This window comes from Amblyomma americanum, chromosome 1 (assembly GCF_052857255.1).
Source record: "Amblyomma americanum isolate KBUSLIRL-KWMA chromosome 1, ASM5285725v1, whole genome shotgun sequence".
NCBI lineage: Eukaryota > Metazoa > Arthropoda > Arachnida > Ixodida > Ixodidae > Amblyomma > Amblyomma americanum.
The window spans coordinates 299,215,457-299,238,905 of NC_135497.1; the positions used below are offsets into that span (position 1 = coordinate 299,215,457).

Below are 23,449 nucleotides of genomic sequence, written 5' to 3' on the forward strand. Positions count from 1 at the left end.
TTTGCAAAAATAATTTGCTTTAATCCCTCGTTATGCAAAAGGTACGAGTTTCAATTAAACTCTAAAGAAAACGGTAACAAAGCGGGAGAAAATGAGCAGTGAAATTGCTCCACAAGTGAACTAAATCAAAATTAATGAAAATATTACACGAACAACAAGCAGACCTCTGAGACCTTCTGGCTGAGTACTGTCAAGAACTAGCCTGAGAAAAGAAGTGGTTTGTAACCTTTTAATACAGCCCTTTCAAATTAAATGGTTTTGAAAATTCCTAAGGCTGGTTTCACATGCTGAGATTTTCGCTTTCTGCATGTTAATTTTTAGACCCAGCGTTCTGCTCTGCCTTTCTAACTCATTGATCATGATTTGCAGTTCACCTCCTGAGTGACTTAGCAAGGTAATGTCATCAGCGAATCACAGATTATTTAGGTATTCTCAATTTCTCTATTCGTAAAAGTAACTAAATGTAAATAAAATGTTTGCAAAAATAATTTGCTTTAATCCCTCGTTATGCAAAAGGTACGAGTTTCAATTAAACTCTAAAGAAAACGGTAACAAAGCGGGAGAAAATGAGCAGTGAAATTGCTCCACAAGTGAACTAAATCAAAATTAATGAAAATATTACACGAACAACAAGCAGACCTCTGAGACCTTCTGGCTGAGTACTGTCAAGAACTAGCCTGAGAAAAGAAGTGGTTTGTAACCTTTTAATACAGCCCTTTCAAATTAAATGGTTTTGAAAATTCCTAAGGCTTGTTTCACATGCTGAGATTTTCGCCTTCTGTCGCTACGATTTCCCTCGGTCTGTGACAGGAGAGAGCATCAGCCTAGCTGCAGACGGCTTGCGATGGCCTTCTGTCCGGTTGGAATTCAATTTCAGCTGTGTGCTCACTTGAGGGGGGTGTGACATGCAGTCATGTGTGAGGAGTTGCCGCGGCAGAAGAAAAACTGTGTTATCAAAACACTCAAAATATTGCCTTGCATCTAAAAACTACACTAGTATAGCAACATCAATTCATTCCGCATTGCATTACTGATGCATTTAATCATGTGTTGCCTATGCAAACATCAGGAAACGATGGGTGTCACTCCAATCAATTCACTGGGTACGAATGTGAAAGCACTGACCGAAAATTGCACGGCGACATCATTGACTCCACCAAATATTTTCATTGTATTTGCAGCATGTGAAATGGCCCTAAGGAGTGCAGAGCTTATATTTGAATACTAGTGTGAGCAAGTGGTGTTCTGTGTTTACACTTTGTTTAACCCATATATGTTGAAACTTCAGGAATTTTAACAAATTAACATATCGCCTGATATGAAATGTGTGTTTCACTTCAGAATTCAGAATCATCCTTTTATTGATGGCAATATATTTGCGAACACTGACTTTTAAGCTGTCCTGCAATTAGGATACTAGAGAAAAGCACTACCTATTACGCGTGGTGAAGATTCGGACATTTGACATCGACTTTAAAATCACATTTCTCATTGTGGTTTTCTTATGACAATGTGCAAATCTTATTTTTTTTATTGCAAAATCACAGTGTGGTCGAATCTGCTCCCTGCTTCCAGAGATGACTGGCAGCGCTCTTTATCTTAAAGCACACAACGCAACAGTTGCACAGGAAAAGTTTAGAGCCTGTTGCACCTACGCTAGCCGGTGCAAGCTTTTAAGCAATAAACTTTTACAGTTACGGGGCAAAAAAATGGTGGCCTATACGTAGGATGCCATGTATATATGGGTTGGACATTGTCTTGTGTTTGTGTGAAATGCCAGCTGGCTCGAGAGTGTGTTGTACCGTGAGAGGTTGAGACTCAAAAAGTGCAATTACTACTGACGTGGTGCACTTGCTTAATTTTTTAAGTTCTCAAGTTCAGCAGCCTCGTCTTGCGAGAGAAAATAATGACTACAAATAATTACCAGTAAATGGTATGCAAGGCATGGTGTGTACTGCATCTTCCAAAGAAAGCGCAGCTGGAGATTATGATGTTATGCAGGTCAAGTGGCTGCTGTTCCACAGTAAAGAAGCCTGAAAAGAGCTGTCAGCAGAGAGAGTGCCTCCACAGTCCAGAATTGGGGCCATTCTCCTTTTTTGTGCCAAATGAACGTGTTGCTGAGTACACGTATGTATTATGTTTTTTTTTTGTAGACTGTTCAGTATGTTTAGTCACTGCATACACTCCTTTGAACCAGGACGTCAGTGGCATATGTTGGCATGCCTCTACTTGAAATAATATGTGGTTCTGAACTCAATAGATCATCAAATACTGCCACTTTGATGCTCAGTATTAATTGAGCGGCTACAGGTTAGCATTTTAAGCATTTTAAATATTATTTAGTTACAGGTTACAGGTTAGCATTTTAAATATTATACATGGTTTTAAACTGAAATTAATGTGTGTTATGGCAAACACCCCTTATGACTCTCCTTGCTTTGTGTGGTCTGAGCACAAAACTGTTTGCGAGAGTGAGCTGTTTTGGGGTACACTTTTATGCTGTTGTAATGAAAAGTAACCTGAAGTTGCCTAGTTGCCTCCTTCCTTTGCCTCATAATGCACTGTATATTGTAAAGGACTCAAAGATAATTGTACTACTTCCACGTTGAACTGCAGCTTTTCAAGCTGTCGTTTAACATGTTTAACACTATATGAAATCTGTCTTTTGGAAATAATGCTAATAGAAACTCATGCATCATTGCACCGAAGCTACATTGCATGCTCTGTGATTTCCACAATAAACAGAGTACCTTATTTTTAACTTTTTTGTTTGACGCTTGCATGTGTGTTTTACCTAAAATGTTCTACAATTTTTAAGAATAAGCTTTTTGAGTTAGAAAAGTGCTTTTCTTGGCACAGCATTGTGAATGGTGTAGCGCATCAGAACACGGCTAAGATGTGCTAACTAGTAAGATTGTCAACGAGTATTGATTATTTAACTTTTTAACTATTATTGTTTTTCTCCATTTTTATTGAAGGGTGTGCAGACCGCCATCCAAATCACTGTTTAATATTTTGAAAACGCACCCTCAACGCTGTGGCCCAACAATTTTGCCTATTTCGCTCTAGTATGCATGCGCTTTCGAGAAGCTTGCATGCAAAGCAAAATCTCCAGTGCATGTAACTCATCAAAATGGCCAAAATTTGTTGGGCCACAGCGCCGAGGGTAGCTTAATTTTTTTGAATTCTAAATATTCATATAGATACTACTTACGGTTGGCTACACGCACCTCAAGTAAGTAGACTAACAGTAATAGTTAAAAAGCTTACTAATCAATATTTGTTAACTACCTTACTAGTTAGCATGTTGTAGCTGTATTATGATGCACTACACCGTTTACAATGCTATTCTGAAGAAAGTGCTATTTTAACTCAATAAACCTATTTTTAAAAAGTGCAGGACAAATTAGATGAGACATCCGGTGTGTGCATTGTGCTGTCAAAACAGGGAATGATGGCTATCTCTCTTGGTGCATGTGTTCCACTCGTGTCTTTTGTTGAGCTTTTCTTCGAGCATGAAATCCATGAATAGACTTGTGTATGTGCTACCACTAACCTTATTCTCCATTTCTTTTTGATACATTAAGGTGCGGGATAGTTGGTATTTATTAAGCTGTAGAGTGAGTAACAGAAGTGGTGATGCAAAGAATGGGGACATCATAAAAGTGCTTGGGGCATCTCTATTCTTTGTGTTGCCTCTTGTGTTTTTTGCTGTCAGAAGTCATGTTTTTGAAACACGTATTGAAGGTTCAATACTAATTTTGATGGTGATAATAGTGAATTTTTATGGTGCAAGGGTATCTGCGGCCAAAGAGCACCGTGGCACATCGTATTTTTCCGAACAAGCTCATTTTTCAATGGGAAATTGTTCTATGAATGCAGTTTTTTTTTCTATATATATTAAGACTCTGCTATATCAGTCATCATATTCACAGACCTCCCCTTGGCAGGCTTGCATTTTTTGTGCTATTAACGTTTTTGCTATCATCAAAAACATTCCCCATTGGCTTTCTATGGCAGTCTTAACTACTTAATGCGAGTGGTGGACAAACTTTACAAGAAAGGTTTTACTATGTATCTAAAGAATGGAGCATTACCTTCAATATTTCCATAGCAGTACCTTACAATATTGCACAGTTGCTTCACAATTAAAATCGATGTCCGAGGACACTGGACTTGGTATAATTAATGGAAGCTTTTGCTTTCCGTCGCAAATTCTCATTTTACTGTTGTGCATTGCCGGTCCTGTTTTCAGGTGCAGTGCCAACCCCGGACAAGGGCTGACTTGCGAGGAGCATCTCTGGGGCAACTGACTACAGCACCAGCCGGTGGTGCTTGCAGTTATAGCCTAGAATGGAAAGGTTAGTACTCCTAAATTTGCACAAATTGCCCTAGCCTTCACTTTTGTTTGATCTATGACACAAGTTTTATCAGTATCTGTTGAACACATGTCGAACTGATTTGTTTACCTTGTCTCGAGCACTAACTAAAAGTTGCAACTAAAAGCTGACAAGTGAAGCTGAAGCAGAGGCCACAATTTTAGGGTTGTAATTTATCATGCTACAGCGCGCAATGCAGAATCAGTCGTGCACGGTTACTCAAAAGATAATTTTTTAGTCATGGCCTCAATGCATTGAATATTAGGATGCGCTAGATTTCTTACAGGGAGAATCTTATACTAGCAGTGAACATTTGGGCAACAAAATTCTCCTGGAAAATTCTAAAAGCAAGGAAAAAGAAACATTGGTGAGCACAAGAGCTTAGAAACTATTTCTGCATGTGGCCATGCAGCCGAGTTTCCTTCACACATTAAATGTATGCTTTATATGAATAATTCTTTGAAAATCTGGCATGCAGCACAATGGTTCTTGTCACCAATCTACTTAAGCTAGTAGCATTATGAATTGTGACTGTAACAACTTTTGCTGTTATGTCAGTGATGACCACTAGTGCATAATCTGTTTGCAGCTTGTCTCTGCACATAAAAAGCTGAAAGCGATAAATAGAAAATGTTACAGTTCAACCTCGATGTGACAAACTTCAATTTAACAAAGATGTAACAAATAAAATTAGTTTCTGTTACCTCGGGTTCATGGAACACCCATGTACAGGGTCTGTCCTGAAAGTAAGGAGACAAGTCTTGGCGTTGCGCGCGCATTCGCTTGATTGTGAAACCGGTTTCAGGTGAAAGGGGGGGAACCTTCAGCCTCACAGCGTGATGAGCTCAGTTGGTTTCGAACAGTCGAAGCGAGTGGGCGTGCTTAAGTGTGTTCACCTGTTTTTCCGCTGCATTAAAGGGGATCTGAAATACCTTCCGAGGAGAGGACGTCAACTCTCTTAATCACCACATTGTGCTGTCATGAAAACCTCAAAGGGGAAAAGCAGCTGGTGAGGATCAGGCAACAGCAGATCTGTTGAAGGACGGAGGGGAGATCATGCTAGAAAAACTAGCCACCCTGTATACACAATGCGTTATGACCTCGACCGTACCAGAAGCTTGGAAGAACGCAAACATTATCTTAATTCATAGGACAAGAGACGTCAAGGACTTGAAAAATTACAGACCGGTCACGTTACTATCCATTGCCTGCAAGGTATATACCAAGACAATCGCTAATAGAGTCAGGTCAACCTTGGACTTTAATCAACCAAATGATCAGACAGGTTTTCGTAAAGGATATTCCACAATAGATTTTATTCACATTATCAATGAGATGATAGAGAAATGCACAGAATAAACCAACCCCTATATATAGCCTTCATTGATTATATGAGAAAGCATTCAACTCAGTGGAAATCAGGTGATAGAGAAATGCGCAGAATATAACCAACCCCTATATATAAGCTTCATTGATTACGAGAAAGCATTCGACTCAGTGGAAACCTCAGCAGTGATACAGGTATTGAGTAATCGGGGTGTAGAAGAGCCTGATGTCAAAATACTGCAAGATATATATAGCACCTGCACAGCTACCATGGTCCTCCATAAATTCAGCAATAAAATTCCAGTAAGGAAGGGCGTCAGGCAAGGAGACACGATCTCGTCAATGCTATTCACCGTCTGTTTACAGGAGGTATTCAGAGGCCTGGATTGGTAACAGATGGGGATAAGAGTTAATGGGCAATACGTAAATAATCTGCGATTTGCTGATTACATTGCCTTGCTAAGTCACTCAGGAGGTGAACTGCAGATTATGATCAATGAGTTAGAAAGGCAGAGCAGAACGCTGGGTCAAAAATTAACGTGCAGAAAACCAAAGTAATGTTCAGCAGTCCAGCAAGAGAACAGCCGTTCACAGTGGGCAGCGAGGTGCTGGAAGTGGTAAAGGAATACGTCTCTTCTACCCCTGTCTACTTAGGGTAGGTAGTGATGGGTGATCGGGATCATGAGGGGGAAATAACTAGAAGGATAAGAATGGGGTGGAGTGCATATGGCAGGTTCTCTCAGATCATGAATGGCAGTTTACCAATATCCCTCAAGAGAAAAAGTCTACAACAGCTGTATCTTACCGGTACTCACATACGGGGCAGAAACGCGCAGGCTAATGAAAAGGGTTCAGCTTAAGTTAAGGACATTGCAGCGAGCGATGGAAAGAAAAATGATAGGTGTAGCGTTAAGAGACCGGAAGCGGCCAGAGTTGATGAGGGAACAAACGTGGGTTAGATGACATCCTAGTTGAAATAAAGAGGAAGAAATGGGCTTGAGCAAGGCATGTAATTCGAAGCCAAGATAATCGCTGGTCCTTCAGGGTAACGGACTGGATTCCAATAGAAAGTAAGCGTAGCATGGGGCGACAGAAGGTTAGGTGGGCGGTTGAGATTAGGAAGTTTGCAGGCGTAGGGTGGGCACAGCTTAATTGGAGAGACATGAGAGAGGCCTTTGCCCTGCGGTGGGTGTAGTCAGGCTGATGATGATGATGATGATGATGATGAAAAGTCTGCCAAATAATACACTTCTACACCCAGCAGAGGACCCACAATCACGTGTGAAATTTGGCGAGCCCTTCCTGGCAACTTTTTCATGCTCGCACCCTCCTCCGTCATTCGCACCTGTGTATACAAGTTGAGAGGTGGCCATTGCTTAGATTCTTTCAGATGTCAGGCAGCTACCACGGCCGCGACCAATAAGCGGCATAGCTCCTGCTGGTCAGGAAACTCCGCTCCTGGAGGTGGGGCCGGTGGAGGAGCGCCGACATTCCAGCATGCAAAAAGGGGGGAGAGAAGAGGGAAAGGCGCGAAGATGCTCAAGTTCAAATTTTGACTACAGATAACTCGGATTCTACAAAGCTCATACAAGCTTCTACAATATTCATGAATCGGAGTACTTTAACATCCCAGACATACCGCAACTTTATTAGAGCCCCTTTCAGAGCCCCTTTGAGGAAACAATGGAGCGAGCGTTCGAACTGTGCTACGTGGTGAAGTTTTTTTTAAACTGAGGAAGTTCCCAAATGAGCTGTTCGACATGATCAAGGCAGCATACAGCTAAGATCCAGTGTGCATATCGCGAGTGTTCAAATAGCACAAAGTGTTTCCAGACAGCCGAGAACATGTGCACGACAAGCAGCGGTCTGGGCGGCCGTCAACAGTGGTTACAAACGGTAATATTTAAGTGTCCGTATGATAGCATGTGGCTTAGAGATTCCTAAAATGCAGGTTCATGAAATTGCCACTGCACATTTGGAAATGCGCATGCGCAAAACTCGTCCCGAAAATTTTGAGCCCTGTGCAAATGGAGACTCGAATTAATGTTTCCGCCGAATTGTTGCAACAAGTCAGCAGTGATTGAAATTTTCTAAATCAAGTCATCACTGGAGATAAAATATGGGTGTTTCAATACACCATAGACCGCTTATAACGCATACCGCGGGAGTCGGGAAAATCCGCATTATAAGCGGTACTGCACTGTAACTAAAACGTAGTTTTTCCATGCATTCGCGTTTTCAGAATGTCCAGCCTACCTCTCAAAGTGCACCTGACCACGCATCAGACCCACAACACTGCAATCACAGGTAACAAAGGCGTTTATTTGATCTTTTTGTCGAACCGTCGTAATGAATGAAATAACATTATTTTAGTCTGGCGCTGCAACTGAACTGCGTTGCTAGTGGCTTCATCTTCAAAAACAGTGAAGCACTAGCTTGATGAGCTTTCTCTGAGCGCAGTAGAGGTGCAGTTTGTTGCAACAGTCAAACGTGTCTTTGCATGAAACTTCTGCGCTTTCACTCACTTTGTCGGGCTCATCCGCGGATAGAAACCACACACACAATGCTGTCGGAGTCGATGACGACGAGCTTATCTTGTGCCGGTCCTTGAAACGCTGAATACAACCGGTCAGTGTGCTCAAATCATCATGCCGCAAAATGTTTACAAGGCACCTGGCCTTGGCTTGCAATATCGAGCCACTCACAGGAACGCTCTGGCTCGGATCTCGCGAAACTCTTCAAACAAAGCGGCGGCATCATCGCACTTTGACGCACGAATCCGCTTCCTTGCAAGCGACGTTGAGTCTTCCTGCAGCTGGTGGACACAGTAACGTCGGTGACACCGTACCTTTTTGCCACCATAGCCTTTTTTAAACCGCTCTCGACGCCCTTCACAATGCTCTGCTTGGTTTCGAGAGCTTGCCGTTTCCTGGCTTTCGGAGGAACAGACGCCGTCGGAACTGAAGACAACCAAGGCTGGTAGACTTGCCGACGTTGTCAACTTACTGCTACACGTGACGACACATCTCGCTCATGGGCTCAGGCGTGACAAGGCCGACAAGACGCTGCCGCACGTGCGCTTGGTATGAGCAGCACTTGCAGCGTCAAGCCGTGCGTGCATTGCGCTCTCCGCCATCGGGGCTGCCTCTCCAGTATGCTCGTCTGGCCGCACCATCACGTGCTTTCAAGTTTTGTCCAATCAGTGTGCCCAGTGGAGGCACATTGAAGAGAGAGGAAAAACACCTGCTTTCTATTTTTTTGTTGCGGGAGCCACACTAGGCTACCAGTCGAGCATTTCATGGTACAGGCAAAGCATGTGCAGTTTCCATGACAACCGGGGAGGAGGAGTGGGTGCGCCGCGCCTTTCCTCAAAATGCAACTTTCAATTTTCAGCTTTCTCTTTCTTCTTTCCCGCCCTCCTTTATCCCTTCCTTTACATGCGGTTCGGGTGTCCACCGAGATATGTGAGATGGTTACTGTGCCTTGCGCGCTCGCAGTGCCATCTGGCATGGCATGATGTCACACCGCGCGGCTCGCCGCTTGGTATGACGTCACACCACGTTCATCACCCGGACCGCGCGTCGTGGCATGTGCAGCATTGCGTATAAAAGGTGGAGATGTAATCGGCGGCTGTATCGCAACGCTTGATATGGATGCACAGAAGGAGAGTCCAGCCGCTGCTAAACGGTAGTATGGACAAGGGAACAATAACTCATCCGATCCTGAGCTTGTTGCCTGGCAGTTGTCTACTCAACAAAGAGAGAATGAGCGTCAGAAGGCGAAGAGAGCAGCGGAGACGCTTGAACAGAGAGGAACGAACGCCTTGCCAAACGGCGACGCCAGACTGCCGAGCATAATAGACGCCGCATAGCCGCCGAGGTGGAGCCTATGGAAGGCGTCAGTCAACGGGAACCAACCGAAGAGGTTGTGAAGCCCCATCATGTGACTGATCACACCATTCGAGTTTCCGAAATTGCATCTGCGATCCGGACATTTCAAGCGGACATGTCTCTCATTGCTAAACATACAGTGCCAACAACAAGCTCAGCCAGGAAAACGTACCTCCCGCATCGTATATCCTGGAATAGCGGAGGTAAGCCACTGCCAATTTTTTTTTTATCCTCTCCTGCCTTCAGCCTTGCCTTGAACCACGCTGAAAATGCTCCCCCACCCCGCCGGTACCCACGGGCCCGCGCCGGTACGCGGGCCGCCAGGCTTTCAATAAACCGCACTATACGCGGTCTTCGGTTACGCGCTGTTGCGTATTAAGCGGTACGCCAATACATTGAACTCTATGGGAAGCAAAGCGGTTGTCACAAAAAGCAGGATACAATGTGGCCCCGCATTATAAGCGGTTACATTTTTAATGGTCTGAGCTGTATTGCCCAGAAACAGAGACAGAGCTCAGAGTGGCAAATCAGTGAATCTCCCCGTCCGAGGATGGCGCAGATGTCAAAATCCAAAGTGATGTTCATGTTAATCGCGTTTCAAGACAGCAAGGGAATCGTTCATAAGGAATTTGTTTCCTTTGGGACGGAGGTAAATGCAAATTTCTATGTGGAAATCCTCTAGAGACTGAAACAGCGCGTCCTGATTGTGTGTCCAGAGATCTCCACGTCCTCTGTTGCTTGCTGTTGGAGAGCTTTTGACCAGTCAAGACATAACTACACTTCCGCAACCACCATATGCCCCGACCTTTCAACCTGTGACTTCTTTCTGTCTCCGAGAATGAAAAGCGCATTGAAAGGACACCGATACGACACCGTGGAAGACGTCCAAAGGGTCTCAACGAAGGTTCTAGATGGGTTTCCACAAAAGGACTTGCGCCCACCCGCTGCGCTGCAAAGGGGATATGTAGCCACATCATCATCATCAACTAAACCTAAACTTCTTTATAGGCGTGCACAATATGCTTTGGCATGAGTGTAATGAGTGTTTGTGTGTGTGGTCTGTGTTGTGCTGCTGTAGTGTGTCGGGTCACTTCGCTTGCACACTTGTATGGCGCTTCCGACAGCATGAATGCAAAGGGCAAGGTCCTGTCCCTAGAAGAGGAGGCCAGCATACTAGAAGCTGTCATTAAGGGCAAAAAGGACGTCGCCGCCCGGTTCGTAATACCGCAGAGCTCGCTCTCCATCATTGACTCCCTGAAGAAAGGAATGAGTGGCCAGCTGAAGAGGTTGAAGGTGGCGACATATGAAGATTTCGATACAAAGCTGTGTTCAAGTGGTTCGTGTCAACCTGGGCACAAAACGTCCCCATCGGTGATGCAGTCCTGCAGTGGAAAGCAAAAGATTTTGTGTGCCTGCTTGGCCACAGCGACTTTGTCCAGCAGCCAGAGGCTGAATAGATCAAGGCCTGGCACTATATCGTGGGCATTAAGTGGGGACGCGACCTTTGAAAACCGAAAAAATCGCGAAAAAGTATATTTTTGGAAAAGTAGATATTCCGGCTGTATGTGTTATAAACTACCTTTTCTGTAATTATCAATGTTTAATTCGTCATGAAAATATTGGAAATTAAATATAAAACAAGCCACGGCGGCCCCCGAGCCGCAAACAAGCGCCGAAAATGCCCCAACTATGCGAGCGCGCCATTCCTCTCCCGCTGAACCGAGCACCGCCATTTTGGTCTTGTTTTGTTCGTGAATCCTTGCGCTTTTCTTTGCTGCTGGCGGTAGCGGCAGCGTGCTCGAGGCGTGGCTAGCTTTTCATTGGGGGCCTCGCGGCAGCTTTTGAGTTTCCCGCGTCTGAAATCCGAGGCTACGATTGGACCAAGCACGCGCTCCTTGAGAACGCGGGGTAACAGGCGGCTGCTATTGGCTGCTGCACGCGCTGACGCAATGGTCTCCGCTGGTGCCCCCTGCGCGTCGTCTGCTGCACCTTTTGCTCTCCCTTGTGCGGTGTGTTCGCCTTTCGCCATTTTTGCTATCGCAGTCTTTACAGTCTGTCACCGTGCCCTTTGATCAGTTTCGTGCAGCCTCTTGATTGTTGCGTGGTCATTCACAATGCCTACGACGAAATTCAAGATGCGACACGCGTTCGGTGCTTGGAAGCATTCTAAGAGGTCCATCCGCAAGGCGAAGCACGCTGCCAACAACTGCACTGATGCTTCCAGCGTCTTAGGATCTACTACAGCGGTGCAAGACGAATGCGTCGCCGCATCCAGCAACGTACTACCCTCTGCTTCATCGGCACAAGAATGCGTGGTTTCAAGTGCGCCTGGTGACCCGAGCCCATCAACATCAGCGACCGCGGCCTTCAGCTCCGGTCCTGCATCTCCTCCTAAGGGCGAGAACACGTTGTCCACCATTCGCTTGACAACACATTTCTTGATACCCGAGGAGATAGAGGCGGCGGAGGCACGACATGCTGCCATTCAGGATCAACTTGGTGCTATGCCAGCCACACACAGAAAGTTTGAAACCATGACGTCCGATCCCGGACCCGCCAGCGCTACAACTGAAGGTGCGAAATTTTGCCTTGTGCAAATGGATGTGCTGGGCGACCTGCTCTCCAGCACCTTGTGCCAGCATTGCCTTGCAAGTGGGCTGAAAATTCAAGAAGGCGCCAAACCTGGACTGGCAACAAAACTTGAGTTGATGTGCCCACGTTGTGGGATTGTTGCAAGTGCGTGGAATTCTGTGCACCAGAACGAAGGACAGGCTTTTTGAAGTCAATATTCGAGCAATTATGGCGATGAAACAAGTAGGGAAGGGCCAGACAGCTCTCAATAACTTCTGGGCAGCAATGAACATGTCGCACAGAGGTCTTCACCATCGGACATTTCAAAAGCACTTGAAGAAGACCTTCAGGGACCCAGAGGCTAAGTGCATGAAAAAGTTCTACGCCAAATCTGCAACTGCGGTAAAAGAAGCCTACAAGCAAATGGACCGAGGCTTTTCCAGGGACATTACTGTCATGTATGATGGGACCTGGCACAAGCGTAGTCACACATCCCGCATTGGAGTTGGGGCGATCATTTAATACCACACAGGCCTCATCTTGGATGCTGTAGTCCTATCAAACCAGTGCCTTGGTTGTCAGATAGGACTGAATTCTGGGGACTCGAATTATTACTTAAGCTGGCATGAGAGTCATGTGTGCCAAAATATCACTGATGCAAAATCCGGGAGGATGGAGGTGGAGGCAGCCCTGATTCTCTTTGGACGTTCTGTCAGAAAACACAGCCTCCGTTATGTAACACTTGTGTCTGACGGTGACAGTGCCACTTTCTCTGCCCTTGTACAAGAGAACGTTTATGGCCTTGTTCCCATCGTAAAAGAAGAGTTCCTGAACCACGTCCAGGAAAGGATGGGGACTGCACTGCGCAACCTTGTCCAGAAAAGTAAGAAGCCATTAGGAGGCAAGGGCAGGCTTACAAAGGCCCTCATTGACAAATTAACAGGCTACTATGGCTGGGCCCTCAGGAACAATTTGAATGATGTGGCTGCCATGCAGCGTGCGGTGATGGCATCATACCACCATGTCACTTCAACTGAAGCAGCGCCTCATCATGAACTTTGTCCTCAGGGTGCCGACTCATGGTGCCGGCATAAGGCTGCTGCGGCAAAAAGAGCAGCCCAGCCGAAACATGCGTACAATCTTCCAGGCCTGACGACAGGCCCATATGTTTCGATTGTTCCTGTGTAGGCCACATCACCCGTCATTGCTGTAGTCGATGGTACTCCTCCCAGCGGACCCGTTCCTTGACTCCCCCTTATCGCCCCGACGCTGCCCGCTCAAGCTCTTTCTCGCGATCCTTGGACCCATCAAGCCCCACCGCCGACGTCTCGCCGCCCCGCTTCAGCCGCTCACCATCCCCACAGCGCCGCCAGTCCCGTTCGCCGCAACGACCACGCGCTTCCTCTCCTAGCCTCTGTGGACGATCGCAGGTAGAAAACTAGCTTCTGCAGCGTCTAGAGGTGATGCTGCAGTGACGACCCGGCCCCAAAATTCTCGTTTAGTTCTTCGTGCCCCACGAAATTTACTGACCATTCAAGTCGATGGAATTGCCGTCTCTGCTGTGGTTGACACAGGCGCCCACATTTCTGTGATGAGTTCCGACCTCCGCAAAGTACTGACGCCTGCTCCTACAGCTGTTGTTCGAGTTGCCGATGGCACAACGTCCCCAGTCCTTGCCCTGTGTGCTGCTCGTGTGACGATTTTTGATCGCCTAATCACCATGCTCTTTACCGTTCTCAACCATTGCCCTCATGAAATCATACTCGGCCTTGATTTCCTTAGTGAGCACGCAGCCCTTATTGACTGCGCTACAAGTGTTGTTGAGTTGGATCTACCGTTCCTTTTAGAACCACCTGCCCCAGTTGTGCACCGTCTCTGTACTGCTGAGTTCACCAGCTTACCACCTCATCGAACTGTCCTCCAGTCCTTGGGCCTCTCCCGTCGTCCTTGTCAAAAAGAAAGACTGCAGTTGGCGTTTCTGCGTTGATTACCTCCCCGCAGGGGGGCGTCTGCAGGTTGCAGGCATTGGTGAGTGGCGACACCACGGGTTCCCGAGCATCCGCAGGGACATCCCCGCGGGGGGATGGTGGTGAACAGTGCATCACCACGGACCCGAGCACCTGCGCCTAGCCGTGCGTGGCATCGCCATGTCCGGGGAAAAGGGGATCCTGGTGGTTGAGCCGATGCCGAGCGTTTGGACCTTTAAGGCCCCTCGGCGGAGGCAACACACCACTTTGGCCCTACCTTCCTGTAGACGACACCTCCGGCCTGACCCGACCGGGGGAAATCGGCAGTCGCTTTTTCCTGTCCTCCCCTCTATCTTTCACTTTCCTATCTTCTCACAACTCTCCTGTCTTCTCCTCTCTTAATTACTTTTTCCTTCTTCCTGCAGCGAGGGTTAACCTTGTGTGACCAACTACCCTGAGTTGTGTCATATTGGGTTATAGTTGGGGTGTACAGCTGGCGTGGGCAAGACTTGCTTGCAAGTTCCTGTCCCGTCCCAATGTTGGGCTCAATGGTGGGTGGCTGGCATCATGACCGAACGTTAAACACACTTTATGGCTCCCCCTCCCTCACAAAATGATCGCGCTCTAAAAAGAGTGCGGACCGAAGACATAACTGCCCTGTGTTTCCAAAAAACAAAAGAACATTTCCCTAGGTATCATGTTGTACATAGTGAAGGTGCAGAGCAACCAGCCAGAAAAATCTCTCCATTCATTGTTTCCAAATCTCTTACTGACGCCCTGGGCCTTGGCTACAAGGTGACGAAGTTAACAAGTGGCGACCTCCTCCTCCAAATCCGAGATAAAGCACAATACTCAAAACTCCCAACCTTAGTGTCCTTCGGAGACATCCGTGTAACCGTAACTACCCACCGATCACTGAACTCAGCCAAAGGAGTAATATCTGAGTATGATTTCCTGAACCTTTCTGAAGAAGAGATGTTGGAGGGTCTGAAAGACCAGAACGTCACTGAAGTCCATCGTATCAAAATCCGAAAAGACGACAAGGAAATACCAACAAAACACATAGTCCTGACCTTTGCCTCCAGCCAACTTCCCGAAACCATGGAAGTAGGATTTCTTAAAATAAATGTAAGACCATACATCCCAAACCCCAGACGCTGCTTCAAATGTCAAATATTTGGCCATGGCTCACAGAGCTGTCGTGGCCGCCAAACATGTGCCAAATGTTCGTCAAACAATCATGAATCCATGGACTGCAGTGCTTCACCACTGTGTGCGAACTGCGAAAGGGATCAACCCGCGTACTCGAGGTCGTACCCGACCTGGAAGAGAGAGAAGGAAATAATAACCATAAAGACAAAGGAAAACATAACTTATCAAGAAGCACGAAAAAGACTCCCTTCAGCCTTCCAGTTCACAGCAAAAACAAACTTCGCCGATGTGGTGTGCAGGGGCGGAACACCACACCAGGCTTCAGCCACTGCCCAGGCGAAGCCTGAGGCAGGGCCACCCCCGCCCCCCGGCAGACGCAGCGAAGGCTGCCCTACCACCTCTGAACAAGGGCCCGCCGGCCCCTCAGTCGGCTACCCGCAAGGCTTCCCCCCAGTCGGGAGAAGCCCACAAACCGTACACCCACGGGTTCACCGCAGAAGTCCAGAGCCTCTAGTGAGGCGATGGACACAACTCAGAAGTCGCCTTTGCTGCAGCAGAGGCACAGCTCCATGGAGCGAAAAAGAAAAAAGACCCCAGCATTGGCACCCCGAAAACCGGTATCCTAAGTTTTAACTACACTCATCAAACATGGCGTTCCTTATAAAGTGGAACTGCCGAGGACTAATCAATAACTACGGTGACATAAAAGAACTTTTAAACACAATGTCCCAGATGGCTTTATGCTTACAGACCAACTTAGGTCCAAAACAAAAAAATATTTTAAACAAGTACAATGTCTTTCCGTGTGACCGAGAGCAAGCAAGCAAACTGTCTGGAGGTGTTGCTATTGTCATCCAGAATAGTGTAGCAACCCGCAAGATCAAAGTTAAGACCAAATACAAAGCCGTCGCAGTCACCATCCTTCATTTTAAAACACTCACAATATGTACCATATATCTTGAGCCACACCTAACAGTAAATTTAGAATCCCTTCTAGAACAGCTAATAGAGCTATATCTGCTAGGTGGTGATTTTAATGTCCACTCCGGTTTTTGGGGAAGTGCACACACTGATGCAAGAGGTCATATTTTAGAAGATTTTATTCTAAGTAATAATGTTTGCTTTGTAAACACCGTCAAAGATATACACTGCTCTCTGAGCACGGGAAAAATGAGTTCCATAGATTTGTCTTTTAGTTCACCCTCTCTCTTTTGTGATTTTAAAAGGGATGTCATCGATAACCCGTATGGCAGCGATCACCTCCCTGTAATAATAAGCCTAACATCCCCACCGCAAGTCACCCCAATCAAACCCCGACGGTGGAAGTTACATTTAGCCGACTGGGCACTTTTTAGAGAAAGGGCCAGTTTAGATAAATAGTTTCAGACGATCTCAGCATAGATGAACGGAATGAAGCTATCAAAAACTATTTTAACCGTTGCACGCCTAGCAATTCCTTGGTCATCTGGAGTAGTAAAGCAGAATCACAAAATTTGGTGTACACAAGAATGTCGAGATGCAAAAAAGAAACAAAACAAAGCTTGAGGAATTTTCCATAGGTACCCAACGCAGCAGAATTTTATAAAGTTCACAAAGTTCAGAGCAAAAGCTCGATATATTCGCCGTAATGCAGATAAAAGTTCATGGCAAGGTTATGTGTCCTCAGTAAACAGCTCTATTACGTCAAAACAAATGCGGGAGATGGTAAAAAAGATAAATGGCAGCTACTTCCCATTCACAGTTCCGTTTCTATCAACCTCTGGCATACAGACAAATTTAGAAGAACAAGCAGATATTTTGGGTGAATATTTTTCTGCAGTTTCCAGTTCATCTCACTACAGAGAATCATTCCTCAAATACAAAAACACAGCTGAAAAACAAAGACTGCCAACAAGTGGCAGTTCAAATGAATCCTATAATAACCTACTTACAATACAAGAAATTAATAAAGTACTGTCCGCTGGTAAGCAAACTGCACCTGGTCCAGATGAAATACATTATCAAATGCTGGCTAGTCTCTCTGAACCGGCTGTGGAGGCACTTTTAAAATTTTTTAACAAAGTTTTGGTATCTGGGAAACTTCCGGAAGCCTGGAAGATGGCCGGTATTGTTCCACTATTAAAACCCGGAAAACCCTCTACCCTTCCTAGCAGCTATAGGCAGGCCCATAGCTCTGACTAGCTGTCTAGCTAAATCTTTTGAAAGTGTATTGAATATCAGACTGTCATTTGTGTTAGAAAACCGGGAGCATCTATGTCCATCAATGCGGTTTTAAAAAGGTCTGCTCCACCACCGACCACCTGGTTCGTCTTGAAAACACTGTTCGTGAGGCTTTTATACACAGACAGCATTGTCTCGCTGTCTTCGATTTAGAGAAGGCGTATGACACAACGTGGAGGTTTGGTATTATTCAGGACCTGGCTGAACTGGGCATCTGCGGCAGGATGTTGAACTGCCTTAAAGACTTTTTGTCTAACCGTACATTTCATGTCCGCCTAGGCTGAACCCTTTCAAGGAAGTTTATCCAAGAAAACGGAGTACCTCAAGGATGTATTTTGAGCACAACACTCTTTATTGTAAAAATGAATTCTATCAGGGAAATAATCCCAAGGTCCGTGATGTATTCTGTCTATGTAGATGATCTCCAGATAGCTTGCACATCCTCTAATACATCAACATGCGATCGACAGATACAGCTAGCAATAAATAAACTGGCATCATGGGCAGACCAAAATGGCTTCCGTTTTTCTTCACAGAAATCGGTGGCCATTCTTTTCTCACTCAGACGAGGCATGCAGATAGATTCCACCCTACACTTGAACGAAATAGACTTACCCGTGGCAAAAGAACAAATTTCTAGGTATAACATTCGACAGAAAGCTCACCTTCTTGTCTCACATAAATGCATAAATAAATAAGAAGGCTTCTCGATCCCTGAACATACTCAAAGTGCTGTCGAGAAAACACTGGGGAGCCGATAGGACACGTCTCTTACAAATATACCGCTCTGTAGTACGCTGTACCCTGGATAACGTAAGCATAGTGTACGGGTCAGCGAGACCATCGTACCTCGAACGGCTAGATCCAGTACATAATTTAGGTTTGCGTCTCTCCACTGGTGCATATAGGACATCACCCATAAACAGTCTCCATGTAGAAACCAATGAACCATCGCTTACAGATAGAAGAGCCATACTCACATGCTCATACATTCTAAAAATCCGTTCACTGCATAAGCATTTATGCTACCCTATCGCCACAAAGTGCCTTTCTAGAACACTCTTCAACAACAAGCCGCAAGCTACTCGGCCACTCCTCTTGCGATTTGAAGAGATGTGCCAGAACTAGGGGCGTGCGAATATTTTCGAAATTTTGAATACGAATCGAATATGTTTGATATTCGATTCGTATTCGTATTCGAAAATTGATATTCGTGAATTTCCGAATATTCGAAAATTCCCGAATACTCACCTGCGATCGTATACTGCGCATACTTTCATAAATTCGAACGTGGTAAAACGACAATATCTGGGCAAATTAGCCGATAATCGAGTTAAAAATTCCAGGAAGACAATACAGAGGTCCTATCCCCTTCCTTCCCCGCCGTTTATCATGCGGACCGACCGCATCCCAACGCCACAAGGCTTCATTCACCTCATGAGAATTTCCCCAAGTGGGCTTTCCCACTTATCACCCGTGCTGCGAACAAGATGGCTGACGGCACGCTTCGAGCAATCGCAACGCGAAATCGCGCTTTTTTAATCCTTCGGTAATACGTTACATATTTAATGCCCACATCCGAAGAATGCGTCCTGTCGCCTTCATAACTCTCCGAGCGTTACTTCCGCCATCCCGTTTTGTAATCTACGCTATGCGGGAAAGCCTACTTGCGGAATGCCGCGGACGCCTCCTGAAGGGGCGCGTTGAGTAGTCACAACAGGGCAAGCGATACTGTTAAAATCTCGCCTATTGCATGGTGCATTGTGACCTGCACACCTCTTTGGTGGGCGTAACGGCAGGTGTGGCAACAATCGGAAGGCCTCTGTCGCTAGGGCAAAAAAATAGCCTGGCTGCATAGTTTCGGTTTCTGAGCTTCACCGCTGCCCCGCGGCAACTTAAAATGTCGGCCCGCATATTCGTTGATAGTCGAATCCCAGCTCCACGCGGCTTATTTCTTTTTTCCTTTTTAAAAACCACCTTGCCGCTCTGACGCCAGTGTGTGTTCCCCGGCCCCTTGCTTGCATTTGTGTTGTTCTTCCAGCACTCCAAAACGATGGCTCGTCACGGGCTTACAGGTGTTAACGCTATAAGGCCTCATAAGGCCTTACTGCATCTTCAGCATTTCCGGCAGCATTTTTTTTTTCGGGGGGCTGCGGGCAATTTTATTAACAGAGGCCTTCGGATGAACCGGATATTTCTTCCGGTCCCTTGAACTCCAAATGGATGAGGTTTAATAGTCGTCATGTTATTTTTCTGTTGCCAGTCTTGTCATTTTATGGATTTTGTTTTGCATGACCTCATTATAGTTTGGATACTGTTATGCTGTCTAACTAAGTAGTATACATTTCTGTGTACATCACGTTTTTTTTATATGGTACTGAGGCAGTCTAGTTTTGTTTACTTTAGTTGCAAAGACCATACACTATTTTGAAAGAAGTAGGGGCAACAACGTTTGCTTGCTCATCGTTTTCTGATATTTTTATTGTACTGAACAGATATTCGATATTCGATTCGATATTCGAAGCCATTTTTTCTTCATATTCGTATTCGATTCGTATGCGAACTGGTTACTCTCCGTTCTATCTCTTATATGGGAGACACGCATGCCGTCCTGCCTTTGGACACTTGTCCCATCCGCTGACCGTCCCATCACCGCCTACGCCCGTGACGCCATTGTTCAAGCTGCAGATGCTCGCCAAATCGCCCATAGTCGGCTCCAAGCATCCCAGCAGGCACAGAAGTCTCTGTACGACAATCGCCATCGCCACGTCACCTACGAACCGAGGTCGCTCGTTCTTCTGTGGTCTCCTTCCCGCCGCGTCGGTCTCTCTGAGAAACTTTTGTCCCCCTACCATGGCCCTTATCGTGTGGTGCGTCAGGTCACCGACGTCACGTATGAAGTTGCTCCTCATACGCCTGCATCCTCATCAAGTAGACCGCCCACCGATATTGTTCACGTCATGCGCCTCAAGCCCTACCACGTCACTTCTCGACCACCGGCCTAGCGCCGAGACGGCGCTCGTGCCGCCGGGAGTCATGTTACGACAAAGGGGCAGTGGAAGACGAAGTGGCCTCTTGCGTGAAAGGACGAACGAAGAAGAGGAGGTTAATGCAGCTCCCTGTTCGTATTGGTGCTCCCTGCTAGGAACTCTTTATTCTAACAACACTTGTAAATAAATGTAAATAGTATTTCCTCGTAACAATATTGTGTTTGGAATTGTTGATAAATAAAATTTAGATCAATTAGTGCATGCCTAAATAGTAATTAAATTCAGCGCTGTTTTACCAATGAAATTTAGAAGGGCCTAGTTGCCTGAGGTGCCTATCCAGGAATTATCATAATTTCACAGTGCAAACACATTCTGCAAATTCTCCTGGCCTGTCCCAAAGAACCCATGTAAACCACCTTGATATACTCCTGTAACTTGAGAACCAGTGGGCACAACTCTATGAAACTTGGTAATTCTGCAGATGTTCATGTTGTGAGAATTTCATCAAGATATCTCAAGAAAAAAAAGTGTGTTCTCTCAATTTTTTAAGGCAGTTTTCTAAAACAATTTTTTGCCTGGTGTGGCTGCTAGGGAAAGCCATATCTTGGGAACCACTTATCAGAATTTCATGGGGTTTCTTTTACACCATACCTGCATACATTTCTGAGAGCAAGTCAAGCCTGCTTTTTAAGACATTGTCTCTGGAATTTGTAATAAACAATTAAAATTTGGTTAATGCAGTCCTAATTAGTAACACTAAATTCAGGGCTGTGTTAGAATTTTTCAGCAAGGAAATTTAGAAAAAAGGCCTTGTCTTGCCCTGGGGTACCTATCCAGGAATGACTATGCTGAATTTCACAGTGCCAGCACATTTTGCAAATTCTCCAGGCATGTCCCAAGGAACCCATGTAAACCACCTTGATATACTCCTGTAACATGAGAACCAGTGGGCAGAGCTCCGTGAAACTTAGTAGTTCTTCAAATGTTTGTGCTACAAGCTTACCCTGAAAATTTCATCCAGATATCTCAAGAAATAAAGGTTGATGCTCAAGGGTAGCCTCCCCCTTAAGCGAAGAGTCATCTTTGGCTGGCGCAGCAGCATTGGCTGCCTGGATTGAGATTGCAGTGCTGGAAATCCTTGCGCGCTATGATCTGGCAGACATCTGTGACGTCGACGAGATGGCACCGTTTTACCATATGCTGCCAAATCTACACTTGCATTGTAAGGCGATCATTGCCACGGTGGCAATCACAGCAAGCTGCGTGTCACAGTACTACTGTGCGCTAATTTGGATGGCAGTAACAAGTGCTTTCCGCTCGTGCCCAAGCCTGCCTTGTGCGCACCTGCGGTGGTATGGCACAGCAGAGAGTGCAAAACATGCGAGTAAAACTTTTTTTTTTCAAAAATCCGAGTAAAAAGCTGAGGGCACTCAAATTATGCACGGGCACAAATTATGCAAGTAAATACGGTATTAGCTTTATTGCACGCTAACCTGCATCACTGCCTGCCTTGATCAGGGCGTCTGGTAGAGGTGGAATTACAGGGCATTGCTCTTAGTATGCGCAGCCTCTCGTGTGAAACACAGGCAGTGTTCCTACTGTTATGTAATCGAGCTGGGAGGACTGGGAGGTCCTGCTCACGTCTGCAGACCTGACATCGCAGCTTGCTGCGGTGACTCGGGCTGCCGACGTCATGTCCCAACATGACCTACATGATGCACTGTGGGACCGCGCAGTGGCCCAGGGACCCAGCAGCGTCTAACACTCAATTGCATGAAGTGTTCCTGTCTGTCTGTCTTTTACGTACGGTTTTTATCTTTCAGTGTTCGCTGCTAAACATACTGATCTGTGGTTCTCGGATGAAGTAATTTTTTTGTAATAATTTGTACAGCTAAATTTCAAAATATGAGAAGGCAGCGCACAAAATTACCTTTGCTCTTCTTTGTTGTGCCAGAACTCACCACTATAGCATATCATCAAAGTGTAAAATGTGGGGTTTAACGGCTCGATGCAGTACATAGTCTATGAGGGACGATGAGTGGAGTGCTTTGGAATAATTTAGACTACCTGGAGTATTTTAATGTGCACTAACAGGGTACAGCACAACAGGGTACAGCACATGGGCATCTTTTTCATTTCGCCTCCATCGAAACACTGCTGCTGTGGTCGGGATTGAACCCAGGTCGTCTGGCTCAGAAGCTCAGCACCCTGACCATTAAGCCACTGCAAGGAGGTGAATGTCAAAGTATAGGTTTTGAGTTGATATAAAACTTCTAAATGATCTGACTTTCATGCTTTAACAGGCATTGAAGTGTAGTGCCATATGACACTGTGCACTGAACTAACACAATTAACATGGCATTCCTGGCTCTGAATATGGCATAGAATTTTTATGCATGTGTTTTTTCTCCTGCAGGTGCATCTTGCTTATGGTTTCGAGACGAAGAAGGCTATGTGTACAACACCCCGAAGGGAATCCCAAAGGATGCAGTATTCCTCAAGAGGGCCTCCTCTACCATCTGGTCAAGAGAAGCAGTTGCACAATGCAGCTTCATAGGCAAGCTTTTGGGGAGGTTGACATTGGAATGCAAGGAAAAGACTGCACCAAAGGCACTGACTGAAGTGAAAGGGGAGCTGCCTCGGTGGCTTAGTGGTTATGGTGCTCGGCTGCTGACCCGAAAGACGTGGGTTCGATCCTGGCCGCGTTGGTCGCATTTTGATGGAGGCGAAATGCTAGAGGCCTGTGTACTGTGCAATGTCTGCGCACTTTAAGAAACCCCAGGTGGTCAGAATTTCTGGAGTTCTTCACTGCGTCGTCTCTCATAGCCTGAGTCGTTGTGGGACGTTAAATCCCCATAAGCCATAAACCATGAAGTGAAAGGGGGTGCACCGAGGGGTAACTGCTAGATTTAGCTGGATTTAGTACAAAATTATATACTTGCTCTGTCAGTGTA

General features: G+C 45.9%; 1 protein-coding gene across 1 annotated transcript in view; it reads left to right on the forward strand.

Annotated features, from left to right (window-relative positions):
• The window catches only part of LOC144115281 (uncharacterized), a 78,491-nt gene that overhangs the window by 4,106 nt on the left and 50,936 nt on the right, over window positions 1-23,449 (forward strand). Inside the window, exons 4-7 of the mRNA XM_077649601.1 lie at window positions 395-2,127; window positions 4,256-4,361; window positions 7,948-8,012; window positions 22,912-23,052. Coding sequence (XP_077505727.1) covers window positions 4,354-4,361; window positions 7,948-8,012; window positions 22,912-23,052 — 214 coding nt within the window. The 5' untranslated portion in view covers window positions 395-2,127; window positions 4,256-4,353. The remainder of the gene's footprint in view (window positions 1-394; window positions 2,128-4,255; window positions 4,362-7,947; window positions 8,013-22,911; window positions 23,053-23,449) is intronic.